We start from the raw sequence: 13833 nt of genomic DNA, 5'->3' as shown, positions 1-13833 counted from the left end.
CAGAACTTATACCGAGTGACATGCGGGTAGCGCGCTGGTTTGCGCGCATGCCTGAGTACAGATGGTTGTTCGGGGAAGAGCTGGACCGCCGGGAAGGGGGAAAGTCGGGGCAGGTGTTGTCAGCGGAGGAGCAGAGGTCCTTCGAGGAGATAGTAAGGCAGCAGTTTCGTCTGTCGCGTGACAGGTTATCGGGGGAAGTAAATACCCTGTACAAGAGAGTCGCCGATAAAGTAAAGCCTGTGGACATACCGAGAGAAGACGCACCGATGGATCTCGGGCGTAAGGACTGGAAGGAGCGCGCAATAGCTCGTCAAGCCGCTCGAATAGCACTCAGAGGACCGGACATTGGCCCATTTGATCACCTTTTCTATGTCCGTACAGCAACGTTTCCGAGAGGGCATCGGTTAAACCCGGAGCGTCTTCGAAAGATGAATATTGGCGAAGATCTCCGTCCGAATGAGGTTCACTTAATCCAACAGCTTATGTTCCAGCGAGAGGATGCGCTGGCGTGGGAGTTTCAGCACATGTCGCAAATCCACGAAGATGTACAGCCTCCGTACAAGATTCGGACTATTCCGCACACCGCGTGGCAAGAGAAGAACTTTCCGTTACCAAAGAAGCTTGTGCCGATTGTGAACGCGATGGTGGACGTACGGGCAGAACGAGGGACATTCGAGCATGGCGACGGGCAGTACCGCAATAAGTACTTTCTTGTTCCGAAGATTGAGCGACCAGTTAAACCAGAGGACTTTCGGTTCATTAACAATGCTGTACGATACAACGCCGTGACTTTAAGGGACGCCTATATCCCGCCATCTGCTGATGAGTTCTCGGAGAGGTTCGCAAACAGGAGGACTTACGCTCTGTTTGATCTGTTTTCGGGTTATGACCAGATACCATTGCACACGTCTAGTAGGGACATGACAGCCTTTCAGACGCCAAACGGACTATACCGACAGTGCACGCTCCCGATGGGCGCGACAAACTCTGTGGCGGTCTTTGTTCGGGCGGTGATGAAGATCCTCCACGATCACCTTCCGGAGACAGCGCCTTTTGTAGATGACATTGTAGTGGCAGGGCCTCGAGACGACTACGGAGGAGAGGAAGCTTTCGATGGTGTGCGTCGGTTTGTTCTCGAACATGCTTTGCAGATGGATAAGGTCCTTACGGACATCGCTCGGGCCGAGGCCACAGTCTCAGGAAAGAAGTCGTGGTGGGGAGTTCCCCGAATGGCTATTGTAGGGTATGAAGTTGACAAGGACGGTCGCCATCCTGCGAAGGATAAGGTCCGAAAGATCCTTGAGTGGCCGGAGTGCCGAACCGTAAAAGAGGTCCGACAGTTTGTTGGCATCGTTGTCTACTATCGGCAATGGATCTTTTGTTTCTCGCTGAAAGCAGAGCCGCTCTTCGTGCTCCTTCGAAAGGACGCTAGGTGGATTTGGGGAGACGAGCAGAGGCATGCGATGAAGATTCTGAAGGAAGCGATTACCTCTCCGCCAGCGCTTGTGGCGATTAACTATCGGGGCGGTCTTTTGATTGTCGGCGTGGACGCCTCAGTTCGCGGGGCAGGGGCTCACTTGGAGCAAGTTGGTCCGGATGGCCGTCGCCACACAATAAGGTTTGAAAGCACGCTGTGGTCCGAAGCAGAGTCGAAGCTCCACTCCACAAAGCTCGAGTGTAAAGCGCTTGTTTGGGCGCTGAAGGTCTTTCAGGTCCACCTTTATGGACACCCCTTCCGAGTGGAAACAGACGCAAAGGTGCTAATTGCGCAGCTCAATCGGTCGTCTCCAGATTTGCCAGGCTCTGTGATGAATAGGTGGCTTGCGACTATCCTTCAGTGGGAATTCGAGATTGTCCACGTGCCAGGAAAGAAGAATGTTATCCCCGATGCTCTATCGAGGTATCCGCAGCCTGAGGGGTGGACGCCGCCAAAGGAAGACGAGGATGACCTAGAGCCGTTTATCGATCGGGTGCTAAACAGGTATGAGGAGACAAATTTAGTTATGGCTACTGAAGAGACGATTGGGAAGCTGCTCACAGAGGAGTACGATGAGAAGTCGGAGGAGATTGCGGTGTTCCTGCGGACGTTGAAGAGACCAGATGGGCTTCGGGGTCAAGAACGGCGAAAGTGGACAAAGAATGCGGCGCGCTTCTTCGTGCGAGACCGACACCTGTTTAGGAAAGCTACCAAGGCTATGCCAGTCCGCCGAGTGGTAGACGGAGAAGACCTACAGGCAGCGTTAATCCAGGAAATCCACGAGCGGTTAGGCCATAAAGGGATCCAGACGACGTTCGGAGCTGTATGTCAGCGGTATTGGTGGGACGGCATGTACAGACAGGTAGCGAAGCAGCTCGGGCCTTGCAAGGTCTGCCAGACGATGAGAGGCACTCGGAAAGAAGCAGAGCTTAACTCGACATACTCTCGGGCAATGTGGTCTTGGTGGACAGTCGACATTACGCACATGCCGAGGGTACGCGGCAGGACCTACCTGCTAGTTGCAAGAGAGTATCTTTCGGGCTGGCCAGAGACTCGTGCGCTCTCGACAGCAAGTTCCGATTCAGTTGCGAAGTTTATCTTTGAAGAGATCTGCTGTCGTTGGGGTGTGCCCGAAAGGATTTCGGTAGACGGCGGAACCGAGAACAAGTCAGTAGTCCAGTCGCTGGCTACGCTCTTTGGTATTCACCGGGTTCAAGCCTCCGCGTATAACTCGCGCGCGCAAGGGCTTATCGAAAGAGGTCATCAAGGCTTTATCCATGGGCTGGCAAAGATGCCGGGCTTGTGGATAGACAACTTGTCAGCAATAACGTGGGCCGAGAGAGTGTCGCTACGAAGACCGCTCGGGTTCTCACCTGCGCAGTTGGTGCTTGGTCAAAATCCGGTCCTTCCGATTGAACTTGTAGTGCCAACGTGGCAAAGCCTACCGTGGAGCGAAGTTCGGAGCCATGCCGATCTTCTTGCGGTGAGAGCTACGCAGCTGCAATTCCGCAGAGAGAACCTGGAAGAAGCAGTCCAACGTACGAGAAGACTTCGGAGAGAAGCTGTGGAGAGCCGCAACGCTAAGAAGGACGTGCCGAAGCCCTTTCAAGTAGGAGACCTAGTTTTAGTTTGGGACGCGATTAAGTCCATCGACAAGAGCTCGGATAGGAAGCTCGATGACAGGTGGAGAGGTCCATACAGAGTTCGGGAGGCGCAGGCAGATAAAGGGTACTACCGGCTAGAGGATCTAAATGAGGTTGCTTTTCCGAATACAACTCGGGCTGATCGCCTAAAGAAATTCGAAGAACTGCCGGAGGAGCTAGAAGATAGCCTGCTGCGAGGGCGCTTGCGGTTGTATCCCGAGACCGAGAGATTGCCAATGGCAAGGCCTACGGCGCCAAGACAAAGGCAAGCGACGCCAAGAGCTGACCAGACAAGAGATGTTCAGGCTGGGGAGGACCGCGAAGGAGAGCAAGACAGGCGAACGATAGTCGGAGGGATAAACCGAGGAAATATCGTGGAAGGTTCAAGAAGGGGAGGGCAAAGCCGGCGCCTCCGGATAGCGCGCGGGGACAGCGACACAGAGTAAGGGAGACAGAAGAGGCTGGGGAGGTTAGCATCACCGAGCAGCTATTGGGGAAGAAGAGAGGCGATCGCTGCCGTGGTTGTAAGGTGAGAGAGCAGTTGAAGGCAGCGGTGGGCTTGCGGAGGGACTTTCAACAAGAACCTCTGGCCTGGACTAGTTAAGAGCGCTTCGGAGGTGGAGGAGCAAACGCGAGTGTTTGTCAGGAAGGCAGCATGGTTGCAGGTTGCGGCAGGCATCGCGAGACAGTCGGAGGAGTCGTCGAAAGCGGGTCGGATAGTTTTGAGAGGCATTCGGCAGCTTGAGGGGACCAAGCTGGAGGCTGGGGAGGAAAATGTGGTGTAGTAGCTTGTCACGTGTTCGGCGTTAGGTAATCGGCGCTAGGGTTGAGTATTTTAGGACGACTCCGCGTAGAGGAGCTCGACAGTTATCGTACACCATTCTTAATACTACCGTTTATTGTTCGGATACCTTCTTGTTCTCTACTCTCTACCGATTGCGGGTCGGCAGCCTCTCTTCTGACTATTGAGGCTATCCCTCTACCACAATACCAATACCAGTCACCAGAAGAACCTCGTTGTTGTTATTCACCCGTACGATCGTACAAGGCCTACCAACAATATAACACTCACTCTCTGCTTTCCAGGAATACCGAGCTGCCCGGGGCAATGCCCGCTCACCAACACCAAAACAATAGCTTGATTTGAGGCTATTGAGCCACGTACGATCGCTATTATCGCGATATTTTTTAGAGTTGAGTTCTAGAGGCATTGGTTGATATATATAGCTATCTATATTTTGCTGGGAGCTTGATCGCCCGGCCGTGTCGTGATTGAGATGGTGGTGGGCCTGCTGCAGCACCCGAGGCCTCACCACTACCCTGAGGCTGCGCAGCTGCTCTATTTTTTAAACCTGCCTTAGTAGCTATATTAAGGCGGCTCCTCTTGCCTCTTTAAGTAGTTTTTTGAGCTTGTTGGGGTCGTTGTTAAGCCTTACGGGCTGCCTGTCGTGAGGCTTAATTAGCAGCCTTACGAGCCTTCTCCTCCTGCCTTATTATTTAAGCTGCTGCTCTTACTGCACACTTCTGTTGAGCTGCCTAAAGCTTCTCCTGCTTCTTCACTTTACGTAGGCGAGCTGCCTTAGCTCTCTGGTGTTGTAGTCGCTCTTCTTTAAGCCCTTATTGGAGCTGGCGATCAAGTGCCTCCTTTACCTTCCTTGGAGACCAGAATACAGCCCCACCGTAATAGTCCTCGCCTGCCTCTAGAGGGAGAGTCTTGCCTCGCTTTCTACACTGCCTCTCATTAATAAGAGCCTGCATAAGGCCTTAAGCCTCGTGTTTAATTAGTGTTTTTTGAACTGAGATAGAGTGGAAGGCTCGGCTGAGCTTTTAAGCTCATGGATTACTCTTATTACCTACTACCTTGCGTAGAAGGCGCTCAGTTTTCCGCTAGTCTAAGGCGCTTAAGGCTAAGGAGTCGCTATTACTTAAATGGCTGGATTGAGCTAGCTGATTGAATCGTTTAAGTATCACCTCTAGGTTGAGAGGTAAGAGGCCAGTTACCTTAAAAGCCTTGATTATAGTCTCCTCCTTGAATAAGATCTCCTAGGCAGCCATAAACATAGGATAGAAGTCCCTCTTGCTTATAGATGTAAGCCCTTGGCACCTCTCTATGAACGCAGCTACCTAGTTTGAGTAGGCTGTTGAGAATGGCTTGAACATGACGACGTCAAGCGGCTAGAGCGTGTAAGTTGAATAAGGAGGGTATACTGCAAGGAGGATTCTATTCCGATCGCAGTACTTAATAAAATCTATCGTGAGATGAGATCTATGGCCATTAACAGACTCCGCAACAATCAATCGATTGACATGATTGATTCCTATATAGGTTAAAGAATTACTTCATTAGGCAGCCTTTAACCTAGATAGGAATCAATCATGCCGATCCGATTGATTGTTGCGGAGTCTGGCCATTAAGGATGAGTAATTAATAGCTTCGCCCTGCCTTCTCCTTCGTAAATTAATTAAACACTTGTTTGAGCTAGGATAGTCCTATATCGTTGTTCGTCTAGCTAGAAGGTGAGGAGGATGTATATACTTGATCCTTAGGTCTTAGAGCCTGCAGCTAGGTGTCTTGTATTAAGCCTAAGGCTGATTAATATATTAGGGCAGGCGTAAGGGCTGATCCATTAGCGCATATGCAGGCCAGCAGGGTTATCTACTCCCGATTACTATCCTAGATGTGAGCCTTGATCTTCCCCTCCTCATATAGCCTCCTGCTGAACACCCGCTTTAAGCGAGTAAGTATTCCTAGCATACAGCCCTTCTGTTGGAAGGTCTATAGCACTAGTGCTGAAAGGAAATAACGATAACTAGGAATGCATTCTGTTCGGTGATGGTGATTGATTGTCTACGAACATAGCTGCTACGAAGGTATACCTAAGCTCTGCGCAAGGTGGGCCGAAGTCGGGCCGAAGTGTCCAGCAGCCGACGTCTCTACCGATACTCACGATCCGACACTGGAAGTCTTTTCTTTCTGGGTAGCTAGTAACTCTGCTTGTATCGGTAGTGACAGTATGTGTTGATGGTAACTGTGTGTAGCATCAGCCATCAAAGCTTGTCGGCCTCTGCACCCATCCCTCATTGATCCAGCGGATCTCCGTGATCTCGCGACGCTCATATGATTGGCGCAGCGCCATGATGTCGATCATGAGACGCTTTTCCTTCGTCGTCCCAAGCTTTACTAGGCACTCGTACAAGGAGTACGAGTCTGTACAGATAACCAAGGGAATTGCAGGTAGTCTAAGTCGTTCTGTAACTATCCTCAGCGTGGTTGCAACTGCAATGCCTATGTCAAAGCCGTTGACCATGCCGTAGATCTCTGAGGCCAGTACGCTCCGTGTGATGCGCTTGCATTTTGTAGAGCTGTAGTGGATCACGTTGCCCTGTATTGTGAAGGTGTTGACGTCAATAGACTCGTTGACGAGCATAAGGACAAAGCCTAGCTGTGAGCTGAGGTCCTTGTTGTTGGCAAAGGAGCCATCCACAAAGACCATCAACTTGGCCTCCATAAGATTGACAGTGACGTAGCGCAGGCCACGATCAAGATTCTCCATCTGCCATTTCAGGCGTTTGTTGAGTGCCTTGATGTCCTCGTCTGATGGTTGCTGAGCTTGAGCAGCGACGGACAGGTCAAATGACGCCTCTGGTTGGCATGTTGATGCGATGTACGCTCCGCGGGCGCGCTGCTCGGTGTACTGTTGCGCGCGGTCGGGTGCCCTGATATTCACAAGCCTGATCCTTCCTCCTTGTCCTTTCTGCCTAAGGGTCAAGACTCTGCTGGCGTCCATCGTGAGTGTACATCCATTGAAGTCTAACTGCACTTCTGGTGTCAGCCTTGCTTTTGGCTTTGACCTGAACTCTGCCTTCTGGATCTTCTTCTCTTCACGTGACGAGAACGCTGGTGTCCCGAGCATGAGAGTGTCGTCTGTCTGCATGCCAACGATGCCGAAGATGCCTGCGTCGTCGCTGTTCGTGATCAATAGGCATGGGTCGTACGTCGATGTTGCCATGTCCAGTTCCTTGCAATGGTGTCCGTGATACGTTGTCCACCAGTGGACTCCTGCCTCAGCGATTCCATACAGCGGCTTGATCACATGGAGTAGCGTGCCTTCTGGATATCGATGGACTAGCTCAGTAGGAAGATGTGCGAGTATCGTCCTCTTCAGGGTTGTCTGCGCCTGGGGATACGCCTGCGTAATGTCACGGAGCTCGATGTTCATTCCGCGTTGTACCATCTCGGGCGCCAGCGACATAATCAGGCGCTGGCTACATCGCTGTATGGTTGGAGATTGCGTCAGAATAGTCTCCTTGCCGTGGTCCTGGTAGCCTTGGATAACTAGGCGGGATTTCTCATAGGGCTTGGTTGTCTTTCCCTTGACCTCACGTACTAGGCGTGACTTGAAGATCCGGATCTTGCTGTGTAGCCTCTCGTCGTATTGCTCAAATTTAAAGACTCCACGACCTACGAGGTCGCTGATCTCTTGGTCATCAGACGCTTCAAAGGGGGCGCCTGAGGTTGTGATCACTCCATCGTTACGTAGTTTGATAGCTAGCTCAAGATCGTCCTGCTCCTTCTTGGTGATGTACGCGTGCGCCTTCCGCTTGTTCTTTGACCCTGGAGGGCGGCCTCTCCTGCGTGGTTGCACTGCCGGTGGTACTGCTACCGGCTCATGCGGCTCATTCGGCGCGTGTGGCGCATCGGGGTCGCTCCAAAGGTGGTCCGGTCTGTAGTATGGCTTGACGACAGTGGATCTGAATGTCGTTGGACCATTGACCATGTCAACAGTGACGTTGTGGCCATCTGTACTGGCGATCTTGTACGGGCCATTCCAGCCATCACTCTCTCTCCATACTAAGACTTCGCTCTGGAGTGGGAGCGCGAGCATGTCTGCAGTGGCTGGTCCATTGCGGGTGTTCAAGGCGTCTGCAACTTGGCGCTCTGCCGTGATCTTGCGTAGGGCTTTCGTCGCCTTTTGAATAGCCTCGCTGCGCTTAACCATTGACGGGGATGGCGGTGACTCTGCAGTCATTCGTGGGTACGCTCCAAAGACTAGTAGCGTCGGGACTAGTCCATCGGGGCCAGCAGTATCGTTGACAGCCTTCACAGCCATCTGGAGAATCGCGTCGTCGGACATAGTGTCAGTGAGTTCTGCATAGAGTATGTCCCATGCGCGGCGTAGAGGTGCATGGTACCTCTCAGTTTTGCCGATAGACCAGTGCGCCTCCGTAGGTACTTGCTTGCATGTGACTCCCATGATCTTTGCTTCTGCGCGGAACTCTGTGCTTGCAAAGTTAGTGCCTGCGTCATGCGTGATAATGTCTGGTGGTCCTTGATACGTGTCGATCCATAGTATCCGCAGTGCTTGCCATGTTTCTTTAGCTGAGATAGCGCTAAGGAACCTCGCGCCTTGAAACGCTGTTGAGGAATCGACCACATGCAGTACAGGTTTGTTGCTCAGGTACATCACATCCACCAGGATCTCATAGTTGAAGTGGTGATCATCCTTGAGAGTGAATTTGAATCGGCGCGGTGCGGAGCTGTGGAGCTGGCAGTGGTGGCAGAACTTAGTGACTTCTTCTAGGGTTCTTTCTTCGAAGTCGTTATAGCCAGCATCCTTTAAGAGCTTAACAAGTCGCGTGACAGCTGGGTGTCCAAATCGTCGATGGAGCCGTCGCAACTCTGTCTCTGTCAGGAACACAGTTGCTCTCTCTCTTTTGTTCAGATGGAACCAAGGATGTCCCCATTTGCGAATCACCGGGATGTGTACGTCACCCTGGACTAGCTCATCTGTGGTGTTGTTAAAGTAGACCTTTAACCTGTCCATGTCTGCAAGGCACAATAAGAATGGTGTAGGTGCGTCAAGCACCTCAAAGTTGATCGTCCCAATGTCTGTAGAGACCTGTGCAGTGCCAATAGATGATGTAGCCTCGCCCTTGCCGAATTTGATAGATGCCTTTCCTGCTGTAGACGTATCCATCCTAACTGTAGGATCTTCCCTTGTGAGTGCAAGGTACTGCTCCTTGCCAACTGTGGATACGTTGGCAGCGCCTGTATCCGGTAGGATCCCTTGGTACACAGATCTTGTGTAGCGGTCTTCAAGCAGGAACTGTGACGCTGGCGCTGATGGCGCGTCTTGGCGGTATACGTCGTCGCCAGAGATGTGGTGCAAGAACGCCTGATCTGCAAGGCATTGCTCCGTGAAAAACTGGTGTTCAAGGTATGCTTCCGCGACGTCGTCATCGTCGTCATCCTCGCAGTCTTCCTCCTCTCTCCAGCCTCTCTGATTGTACTGGCTAGTGTGCTCGATCCCTTCGTATTCTGCAAGATGTACGGAGAAGTCCTTGGGGGCTGTGTACCTGTAAAGTATAGCGTAGAGAAGAACTGTGTACGGGCAGCCTTGCGCTCTTCGTCTGTGTGGTTGGTAGACCAGCATCCTTCCTTCTGGCAAACAAAGCATTTCTTCCTCCAGCGTGGCTTGAATCCTCGTCCGTTGTCGTCGCGCTGCTCGCCTCCTCGATATGCTCCTCTGGATCCGCCTCTGAATCCTCCTCCACCTCGAGATCCACCTCGGATTCTTCCATTGCCGTTGTATCGGCGATCTAAGTAATATTGGTCCTCTGTGACCATCTGGGCAGTGTGTTGCCGTGCAAGGTGTGTCTCAACTGCAGAACGTAGGTCTGAGAAGAGTCCTTCACAGATTGTGGCTGGTTTGAACAGTGCCATCTCAAGCTCTGGTACTCCTCGGCAGGCATTGATGACAGTGGTACGTAGGGCATCCTCGCCCTCAAAGTTCTTGCCAAGGGCACGCTGGCATAGCTGCAGCTTGTCAAGCAGGATCTGCAGAACCTCGTGTAGTCCCTTGTCGGGGTTCTCTGTGCGGGTGCGAGCGAAGGTTGTAGTCGTCCAGTCTGTGTAGTAGTGCTGGTGATGGACGTCATGGTCGAAGTGGTTTTTGATTGCCATGTACGCATCAGCAAAGCTGTCATCTCTCTCTACAACCTGTATGTAGAATGTCTCTGCACGTCCGGTAAGGATACGGGGAAACACTGCGTGAAACTGCTCTTCTTGGATATCTACCTGCCAGCAGATGCTGAAGAAGATCTTGATCTTATCGTCTAGGAGATCGTACGCATTCCCTGTATACTTGTTGCTATTGTCCCATAGCTTAGAGAACTGCGTGATCGTATTAGCGTCGAGTCGATCGTTGCGGGACCATCGCGGCGGTAGCGTCTTGTACGGGTCGTATGGTAGTTCGGGTGGTCTGTTAGGGACGCGGTTCGTTGGCTGTTGCGGAAATGGCGTGACTTCGCGATATGCAGTCGCTGGCGGCCGTGTCTGTAGTTGCGCACGCCCTTGTTGCGGCTGCGCGGCCTGCTCCCACAGTTGTCGATGCTGAGGCCCTTCCAGCGTACCGCTCATGTGTAGCGGCTGTTGTGGCTCTATTGTTTGGGAACGGCTCTGGACGCCTTGTCTCACTCTATACTGCTCTTGTTGCTCGCCCTGCGACGGTCGTTGTAATTGCGACGGCTGTGGTACTTGCGGTGGCTGTTGTAATTGCGGCGGTTGTTGTAATTGCGGCGGTTGTTGTACTTGCGGTGGTTGTTGTACAGCTGGATAGACTGTGTGCTGAGTGTCCTGTTGGCGTTTATTGCTCTGCTGGCGCTGGTACGCTTCGGACTGTTGGTCGAATTTCATGGCTCGAAACTCTGCTGGTTCCCATTCAAGAGTATTCTCTATACCTAGAATGTTGTAGAGAGAGTCCGCCACCCTGGCGTGATTGTTGCCAGTGTATACTCCCCGGTGTCGTAGCACACTCTTAAGAGACCTTAGTGTACCACGCTCAACCTTGCTAAATAGCTCCTTCGTCCATCCTTCAAAGTCCCATTTGTAGTCAATGAAGAGGTCATCGTCCCAGGCCATTGACACATTGTAGTCGTGGATAGCTTTAGCGACCCACGTTGTTGCGTGTGTCTCATTTGCGTCCGCCGGTGCGGGTACACCCCAGAGAGCTGTATTGATGACCTTGAGTGCAACTGTGTATGGACAGTTTTCCATAAGTTGTTCCGCGGTAAATTTGGCCCATGGTGAGTCTAAGAGGTGTTCTGATTGCTCATTCTGTAGTTGATTCTGAGCTTCAGCAGAGTCTGCAGAGCTTATTTCGCTTTGGTTATCCGCCATCTTGCTAGCGGGTGTTGACGCGTTGTCGGTGTTGTTGTCTCGCTGGTTGGTCGTGCCAGCGCTTGTTGTTGTACGTGATCGGATCGTCCGGAGACGCTCGTACGGTTGAGTTGTATTGCGTTGCTGACGCGCTCTGTGTTCGCGGATTAAGCTAAACCAGCAGCTGTAGAGGGAGGTTAAGAGTGCTTCGTGTTATCTCTGCCTCGCTCTGTTCTTAGCACAGAATCTTCTCCCGGGAGTATAACGTCGTGCGTCAGGGAGTTCGTCGAAGATGCGGTCTGTCTCTTCTACCTTGCTGTCTGTGATCGCCTTAAGCAATCACTGATCAGTGTTGGAAGGTCTATAGCACTAGTGCTGAAAGGAAATAACGATAACTAGGAATGCATTCTGTTCGGTGATGGTGATTGATTGTCTACGAACATAGCTGCTACGAAGGTATACCTAAGCTCTGCGCAAGGTGGGCCGAAGTCGGGCCGAAGTGTCCAGCAGCCGACGTCTCTACCGATACTCACGATCCGACACCTTCTCATCTATATTGTATATATTGTGAGGCTCAAGATCGTATTAGCTGAGCTTACTGCGTAGAAGCTCGAAGTAGAGGCTATACTTTGATATAGAGTCAGCCTGGTGGCGTGAGCGATCGATCCTAGTCACCCAGCGTGAGATGAGATGGACGTCGTGGCGCTGGATAAAGCGATCAACCTAGCCTTTTCCTAGCTCTTTTTTCGTGATATCTGAAGCAAAGCGTCGTATTATAGGCCGTGAGGGAGGCAGGCCTTGCCTTGTAAGGCGCTCTATATAGCGTACGAGCTCCTTCTCTTGCTGGGGGTGGAGCGCTTGTAAGTTTTGAGCTTAGGCGTCTCGTGAGATTGTAGCGCCTTGGTGTCTGCGCGCGAGCGTTCTGCGATCAACACCATACTTTGCTGCAATTTGAGTATATATAAGCATTTCTCCAGGCTTTAGCGATTCTATAGCTGCAAGCGCAGCCTCGATTGAGCTCATATTGATAGTTATCGCGTGTTGAAGTTTTGGTGTTGCATCAGGAAAGCGGGCATTGCCTCGGGCAGCTCGGTAAGTCCAGGATTACAGTAGGGTTCACTCGCGCAGCGAAAACCGCAGGAATAAGCAGGATAGTAGCGATAACGAAAATATTCTTCATATTAGAAAAGAGGTAATCTGTAAAGGACTGTTTGGTTGCTTGGTGCTATAGAAGGCTGTTCCGCTCATATTTATGGTCAAGAATGTGGCATAGTGTCAGATTGTGATGGGTTATCAAAGACGGGGATAATAGTATAATAATATGATGGGGATCGATTGTATTGTTCTGGTCTGATGTCGTGTTGTTCTGTTGTCCAACGCTGTTCGATCAGTTGGGTCGCGGTGGATTGTGCGCGCTGACTAATTTAACTGATCCACAGAATCCACAGCTCCGAACACCCGGATTTTGTCCACCACCCAAAATATGCCCATATTCTGACACATAGTTATTATGCATTACCTGGGCTGCAGGTACGTAAAGTAAGATGGTTCAAGGTGGAAGTCATGTCGTAAAGTTCGTAAAGTTAGTCTACAATCAACCATTAGCAGCAAGGCATGCTCGCTTCTCAGATCTGCAGATAAACTCTGTCTTCTTGGTGCTTATTATAATTGTCGGTAGTAAGATGCTCTAAGCATGTTGCGGTGATTATCAAATGCCAATCCTAGCGATGACGTGAGATAGGCTGTATAGCAATGAGTAGTTCACCCAATCGTGCGGGTTAAGGTGCATCGTTAACCAAGTGCACTATTCGTGTCAGAGGTCTGGAAGGGTCTAATGCGGCATCACTCGGGAATAATTGAGATGCAAGATCAAAACGACACTCTACAATATTGATCCACCAAGGTATGCCGGCGAGGCAGTTGTACATGTTGGTACTGCACTCTAATTACAAGGGCCCCAAGATGCTTTTATCAGCTAGGAAGCACATAAGAGATCTCGAAAGACTGCGGCTCCAGTGCACAGGGCTTCGTGCTGGATAGAACCCAGAGATGTAGAATTTCGCAACTCGGCTTAGCCTTCACAATGCACCCTTGACCCTTGTCTAAGGGGCCGTTGATGGACTTCTAGAAGTTTAATGCGGGGAAGCGCGACACCTTTGGAAGATACTCTGCAGGAATCTGTTGACAACAGAAGCTAACAAGGATACTTCTCGGACACGATTAGCCAATGCCGAAACCATGTCTTTTCTTGCGTAATAGTTGGTGATCGCGACACTGATTTATCTGGACGATATGAGAGTGCTCGATGGCTCTGAATCGCTGTTGGCTTGCCACATGTTCAACTGTCGAGACGCGGTGAGAGCCTTCACTAGTATTCACGGTGAATCAGGCTTCCCGTGCTCTGATTGGCCAGGCACTGATTAGTCAGCTGCTCCGTGCGCGCACCACAGATATTCTCCCTTCTCCCGTAGCTCCAATACAACAAGTTCACGCACGTTTCTCCACCTTCATCATCAACCTATCGCAACGGCTGCAACTAACATGTTACATAGAAG

The 13833-nt window shown here is 51.3% G+C and overlaps 3 protein-coding genes across 3 annotated transcripts; 1 reads left to right on the top strand and 2 right to left on the bottom strand.

Annotated features, from left to right (window-relative positions):
- Positions 1 to 266: 266 nt before the first annotated feature.
- On the top strand, positions 267 to 3566 carry PtrM4_118120 (uncharacterized protein; the record flags this gene model as incomplete). Its single annotated transcript, XM_066108290.1, has 1 exon — positions 267 to 3566. The coding sequence occupies one exon, from the start codon at positions 267 to 269 to the stop codon at positions 3564 to 3566; it is 3300 nt and encodes a 1099-aa protein (XP_065961475.1).
- Positions 3567 to 6161: 2595 nt separating this feature from the next.
- PtrM4_118110 (uncharacterized protein) lies at positions 6162 to 9098 on the bottom strand (the record flags this gene model as incomplete). Its single annotated transcript, XM_066108289.1, has 1 exon — positions 6162 to 9098. The coding sequence occupies one exon, from the start codon at positions 9096 to 9098 to the stop codon at positions 6162 to 6164; it is 2937 nt and encodes a 978-aa protein (XP_065961474.1).
- Positions 9099 to 9414: 316 nt separating this feature from the next.
- On the bottom strand, positions 9415 to 11299 carry PtrM4_118100 (Med15 multi-domain protein; the record flags this gene model as incomplete). Its single annotated transcript, XM_066108288.1, has 2 exons — positions 9415 to 9720; positions 9785 to 11299. The coding sequence occupies 2 exons, from the start codon at positions 11297 to 11299 to the stop codon at positions 9415 to 9417; spliced, it is 1821 nt and encodes a 606-aa protein (XP_065961473.1).
- Positions 11300 to 13833: the final 2534 nt, after the last annotated feature.

Source organism: Pyrenophora tritici-repentis, chromosome 6 (genome assembly GCF_003171515.1).
Source record: "Pyrenophora tritici-repentis strain M4 chromosome 6, whole genome shotgun sequence".
In the NCBI taxonomy this organism is placed as follows: domain Eukaryota; kingdom Fungi; phylum Ascomycota; class Dothideomycetes; order Pleosporales; family Pleosporaceae; genus Pyrenophora; species Pyrenophora tritici-repentis.
The sequence above is the reverse complement of the archived record's forward strand: the minus strand, read 5'-3'. Positions and strand labels throughout refer to the sequence as shown.